The following is a 6,202-nucleotide window of genomic DNA, read 5'->3' on the forward strand; positions in this document are numbered from 1 at the left end:
GTGACACTTAAATCGGCCCTATCTATAAGCTGAGCTGGGTTAAGCTGGAGCTTAAGATTTGTTGGTGCAACCAGACATTAATATTTTTATTTTTCAGTACCGTAGCCTATTACCAGTACAGTTCATATTATTTTGCGTGTTCTTTTACTTATAATGTCTTTTCGACTCGGCTTTTTTTAGTTTTTTCTTGTCATCTGTACTTTTCCCTCGGAATGAAACAAATGGTGTTTAATTTTAACAATTAACTACAATACTAATTATTTATAATATAATAATTTTAGCAATATTAATAATTTTACAAATAACTACTGTTTGCTAACATTTTGAATTAAGTATATATTTTCTATCTTCTTCTTAAGGTACCTTCTCCATTACTGAAGGTTGGCTATAACTACAGCAAATTGTTCTCTATCTTGAGCGGTTCTTAGTATCGAATGTGTGTTTATGCCTGTCCAGTCTATCACGTTCTTCAGTCAGGAGTATTTTCTTCTTCCTGAACCTCTTCTTCCTTCCACTTTCCCTTTCATTATGAGTCGTAAAAAGTTGTATCTTTCTCCTATGTAAATTATTTCCTAGATAACTCGTTTTTCTGTTTTTTACAATATTCTCTCTCAGTCTCCATTCTTCTCAGCACCTCGTTGTTGGTCTTAAAGAGATCTTCAGCATCCTTCGAAAATCCAACATCTCAAAGGCTTCTATAAATATAGAATTCTTTCTTCTTTTTCGAAATTTTTATAAATATAGAAATTCTTAAAGCTGTTTTGGGGCTTTAGCCAAATTTGCAAACCAAGATTATTTAATTAGTAATTAGAGGCATTTCTATTCATTTATGTTATGCCTTGTATTACGAATTTTTTTTTGGCATAGGCTTTTGCCATTCAGCCACTCACAACTTTTTTAAGTTCTTCCTAAAGCAAAGAAAAGAAAGTAATTATCACAATACCTATTTGATTATCAGTAAGGAATAACATGGTTACTCGCTTCTCGTCTAGGGACCCATCAAGACATTAAATTAATACACAAACTAGACTGGGTCACGGAAAGAAGGTTTTAAACAAATGGGGTAAAACAAAGTTACTAGTTTAACTGTGCTCACAATTTAAGGTTACTTTTTGAAATAAATTCTGTTAAATAGTCATATACGGTTTTATTATTTAATGACAAAAGGTAGCAAATGTTAAGGATTTTATGATTGATTAAATTTTTTATTAAGTCATCAGTTTGTTGTATATATTTTGTACATTCAAAGAAAATATAGTTTAAATCTGCTTCTTTTTGACAATCTTCACATAAATTGGAACTTAAAATTCTAAGTTTTGCTAGATGGGCTGGATAACACGCGTGTCCATATCTCATTCTGATAATAGATGTAATGTATCTACGTGGGACAGAGTAATTTTTAAACCAAAATTCACTCGGGATTGTGGGTTGTATCAGTGCATATTGTGACTTGGAGTGTTGACTATATTCATAATATTCTTGTTTCCACTGTTTGTTTAGATCATTCTTGATTTTTATAAATACATCTGGGAGGCAGAGCTTATAATCTGTTTTCACACCAGAAGCAATGGCTTTCTTAGCTAATGTATCTACATGCTCATTATACTCGAGCCCTATGTGAGCTTTAATCCACAAAAATCTAACTGTTCTTTGCTCATGGTGTAATTCAAAAATAATTTTTTAATTAGAAGAATGTAAATATTTGTGTTTTTACTGGGTAAAAACATAGTCTCAATGGCTAAAAGAACCGACAAAGAATCAGACGCAATTGTTGCGGAGCTGTCATTGAAACTCTTAAAATGCTTTAATGCTTCATAAATTGCTATGGCTTCAGCATTAAAAATTGAAAAATTATGATCCAGTGTAAACATGTTTTCTATACTTTTTGAGGGGATATAAAAAGCGCATCCAGTGCCAAAAGAAGACTTTGATGCATCTGTGTAAATAACTGTTGATTCTGGCCAGTTTTCTAATAAATTTCTTAAAATATTGAAGCTGATTGCAGTATTTACATGGTACCTTGGTTTAATTACCGTAATAGTTTCCAAAAAAGCATCAAAATCTTCAAAGTTTGAGCTGTTATATGTATGTGAGTTGGTGTAATCGCAATATGAGAGATTCCTAAAAGCCTCACAAAGTGGAGGGGAGTTCTTGTGGATCCAATATTTATTTATTAAATCTGCATTATTAAGTTTGCTAATATTGGAGTAGAGAGAGGAGTTTCTATGACAAATATTAATCAGAAATTTTTGACTAAGATATTGTCTTCTATATCTCAATGGAAATTCAAGAGATTCAACATATAACGAATTGGTTGGAGTTGACTTCATAGTACCCAGGCAAATACGTAATATTGTATTTTGAAACACATCTATTTTTCCCAAGATATACTTAGCTGCTGAACCATACAAAACACATCCATAATCGATGATTGATCTTATGTACGATCGATAAAAAAGCAATGCCGTTTCTACATCGGCTCCCCACCAAGTTTTAGAAATTGCTTTAAGGAAATTTAATCCCTTGTTGCATCTGTTTAACATGAATTCGATGTGTAGCTTCCAAGTTAATTTACGGTCAAGAATCATCCCTAAATATTTAATTGAGGCACAGAGGTATTTTGTCGACAAAAGAGGCGACAAAATGTATTTTGTCTATTTCTGGGAGATTATGTCTCGTGAAAATACATTTACTGGATTTGCTTGGTGCTATTTCAAATCCATTTTCTTTGAACCAGCTATTAGAGAAGTCGTCCATTTTTCCTAAAATCTGTAAACACTTTTCGTATGATTTGGAAGATGAGTATATCAGAAAATCATCAGCATATTGTATTAAGGTAGGTTCGCCAAATATTGCCACTGTTCCTGATACTGCCACTCCCTATATCACAGATATTATCGACGCTGCAAATAAGGTAACAACAGTAGCGAGTGTCCCTGTCTATTAGCAACCCGTTTTTTATTCGGCGGTTTTAGTCTATAGTAATCGTCGGATGAAGGAGCACGCTATTTGTTTTTGGTGTCTGCGGTATAAATACACCTGTTTTTTTCGTTGACCCTACGCGAGACATATTAAAGTTGCCTGGATTTTTTTAATTACATTTAGGTAAGTACACTCCAGTGGTTCTTATTTTATGAATTCCATTAATTATTTCAAATGTAATTTTAAGTTACGGATGTTTTTCTCTGCATGCCATTTGTTCCTAATATTGCCATCGCTAATATTTCCTATTATTGCCAGTGGCAATATTAGGGACTAATGGCAATATTAGGGACTAAACATTAAACTTTTTTGCAGAATGCCAAGAAAACGAGCTCCATGGTCAAAAGAAGATCTACGCTCGGCGCTGCAAGCCATAGCGGACGGAATGTCCATCAAAGGTGCTGCCAAGAGTTACAACATTCCTCGCTCAACGCTAGGTCTTCATCACAGAACGCAAAATCCAGTAAAAAAGCTTGGAAGGTCACCGGTGTTATCTGCAGCACAAGAAAATGATCTTGTGGAAAAGATTCACAGATTAGCTGAGGTAGGAATGCCTATTACTAGCAAGGTTTTAATGAAAAGTGTGTTTTCTTTCGCTATAATAAATCGCATTCCAAATCCATTTTCTAAAGAGTCAAATAAAGCTGGTAGAAAGTGGCTTAAGTTATTCTTGTGCAGGCATCCAGACGTAGCTCGGCGAAAAGCTCAACAAATGAATATGGCTCGAGCCCAAAAAATGAATAAAACAATCGTCGACTACTTTCATAAATTGAGAGATACCATAGAAAAGCTAAATCTATTTGACAAACCTGGTAGCAAATATAATATTGACGAAAAAGGGTGCATATTGACAATCCATAAGCAACAAATTGTTTTTGCTGGAAAGGGAGCAAAACGGGTACATTTAACCGCACCCGAACACGGAGAAAACGTGTCAATTGTAGGTTGCGGAAATGCACTTGGTTAAGCGATACCACCTTTTGTGCTATTTAAAGGGCAAAGGTTTAAACCTGAATGGTCTGATCACTTGCCCACTGGCTCAAAAGCTATTGTCACAAATAAAGGTATGACATGTGAAGCATTTATTTCTTGGCTTGACCATTTGTCTTCATTCAAAAACACTGGTCCTACCCTACTAATATTTGATGGAGCTAAAAGTCACCTAGATATTTCCATAATTGAAGCAGCTAATCGCCTGGACATAACTTTGTTTTGTCTTCCTAGCAACACATCACACGAGCTGCAACCTATGGATAAATCAGTGTTTAAAAGCTTTGAGACATTTTGGGACCAAGAAGTCCTACAGTTTTTAACAACAAACCCTGGCATAACGATCACCAAAATGAGGTTTGGACACATTTTTACTCCAGTTTGGCTAAAAGCAATGACACCATTAAACATTATCTCCGGTTTTGCAGCCACCGGTATTTATCCGTTTAGGCCAGACGCTATACCTGAAGCTGCCTTTGCACCAAGTTTGATCACCCACAGAGAAGAAGACATAGTAAACCACAGTACTTCCCAAGATTTAGCAGATGTCGTTAGAAGTTCTAGCAAGTCGATTGAACCCGCAGATAAAAACGAGGCGAGTACAAGCGGATATAAAGTACCAGAAAAAACTAATAACAAAAAAAAAGAAGCACAGAGAAGAAGACATAGTAAACCACAGTACTTGCCAAGATTTATCAGATGTCGTTAGAAGTTCTAGCAAGTCAATTGAACCCGCAGATAAAAACGAGGTGAGTACAAGCGGATATAAAGTGCTAGAAAAAACTAATAACAAAAAAAAGAAGCGCTTAATTTCTGTCTCAAGTAATGAATCATTATCGGATTTTAGTCTTCACGATGACTCACTTGATGATGTCTCTAGTGAAGATGAACCAATGAAAAGATCTAAAAGGAGCAGCAGCTCTGAAGATGGCAGTCCACTAAGAGAATTAAAATATAAACAGACAGGCAATACGGTTACAAAAGAAACAAAAAATGTATTCCGGGGTCTAACCAAGTAACAACTTCTGACTCCAAATGCTTAAACAGTTCCTTTAAAGATACAGGATTGCTGATAACACCGGAAATTAAATTACCCACCGTGAAGAGGAAGCCCGCTTTAAACAGCAAAGCCCAGCAAGTTACCAAAGATTTGTTCGCACCAAAATCAAAATTGGTTAATCCAGTTAAAGTTGTCAAAAAAACAACAAGCAGTGTGCCAAAAATATCAAGAAAAGAAGAATCGTGGTTTTGTTTCCTTTGTAAAGTCTGCAGTAAAGAAGATATGCGCTTGTGTATAGTGTGCTGTCGATATGTTCACGAGGCCTGTGTAGGACTAACTAAAGAGGACAAAGAAAACTTTATTTGCCCTCAATGTTCTTAAGTTATATTTAACAGACATGTTTATTAAGTTTATATTACTTAATTGTCTTTTTTTTTCAGAAAAGTGTGTTACTTTTAATTGCAGTTCTGCAGTGCGTAATATTGACATGGGTGGCAACAATAGGAGAGCTGTAGTCCTAATATTGCCATTCGTAACCTCAATAAAAAAGTATTCTTTATTTAGTTTCTGTTCAGTTTTTTGATATAATTAAACTATATTGTTAAAGGCAATACATTTCTTTACTACTACCCAAATTTGTTTTCATTTATTAATAAAAATGTATGTTTTATTTACGACCAAACGTTAAGGTGGCAATATTTGGCTCACTTACCTTGGATCACTTATATTAAAGCTGTTATTTACCATTGAAATATTGTGTAAGTCAGCTGTATACAGATTAAATAATAGAGGGCTTAAAACTGACCCCTGTGGAAGTCCTAGGTTATTATATCGAGGACCTATCAGTCTATTATTATTAGATCTCAGATAAATTTTTCTGCAAGTGTAAAAGTTGAGTATGGTTTTCGCTAATGCAGCTGGTATGTGAAAATTTCTAATCATTCTTTCCATTAGGATGTCAAGACACACACTATTATATGCACCTTCTATATTTAAACATATTGTAGGTAGATATGTATTATTGGTAAATGTATCCTGAATGTCTGTTACTAATGTAGCAATAGTAGCCTAATAAAATAAAAAAAAGTCAATATGTAAATTCGTACAGGTTAAAACAAATTTTATATCAAAGTTTAGGTGGGTACAAAAGATATTTTCAAGAAAGTATCCAAATCATACAAGGGGATCATTGTTTAAATAATTAAAAAGGGGTCATTTTTGCAAAAAAAT

General features: G+C 34.2%; 1 protein-coding gene across 1 annotated transcript; it reads left to right on the forward strand.

Annotated features, from left to right (window-relative positions):
• Positions 1 to 2,938: 2,938 nt before the first annotated feature.
• On the forward strand, positions 2,939 to 5,581 carry LOC126881406 (uncharacterized). The gene is made up of 3 exons (XM_050645670.1): positions 2,939 to 3,105; positions 3,298 to 3,526; positions 5,413 to 5,581. The coding sequence occupies exons 2-3, from the start codon at positions 3,299 to 3,301 to the stop codon at positions 5,485 to 5,487; spliced, it is 303 nt and encodes a 100-aa protein (XP_050501627.1). The 5' UTR covers positions 2,939 to 3,105; position 3,298; the 3' UTR covers positions 5,488 to 5,581.
• Positions 5,582 to 6,202: the final 621 nt, after the last annotated feature.

The sequence above is a fragment of the Diabrotica virgifera genome, chromosome 3 (genome assembly GCF_917563875.1).
Source record: "Diabrotica virgifera virgifera chromosome 3, PGI_DIABVI_V3a".
Taxonomy (NCBI): Eukaryota; Metazoa; Arthropoda; class Insecta; order Coleoptera; family Chrysomelidae; genus Diabrotica; species Diabrotica virgifera.

Excerpts from the sequence above, each read along its gene's own strand:
- LOC126881406 (XM_050645670.1), top strand. The coding sequence starts at position 3,299 with ATGCCAAGAAAACGAGCTCCATGGTCAAAAGAAGATCTACGCTCGGCG. Across the intron at positions 3,527-5,412 it reads AGATTCACAGATTAGCTGAG|AAAAGTGTGTTACTTTTAAT; the intron begins GTAGGAATGCCT and ends TTTTTTTTTCAG.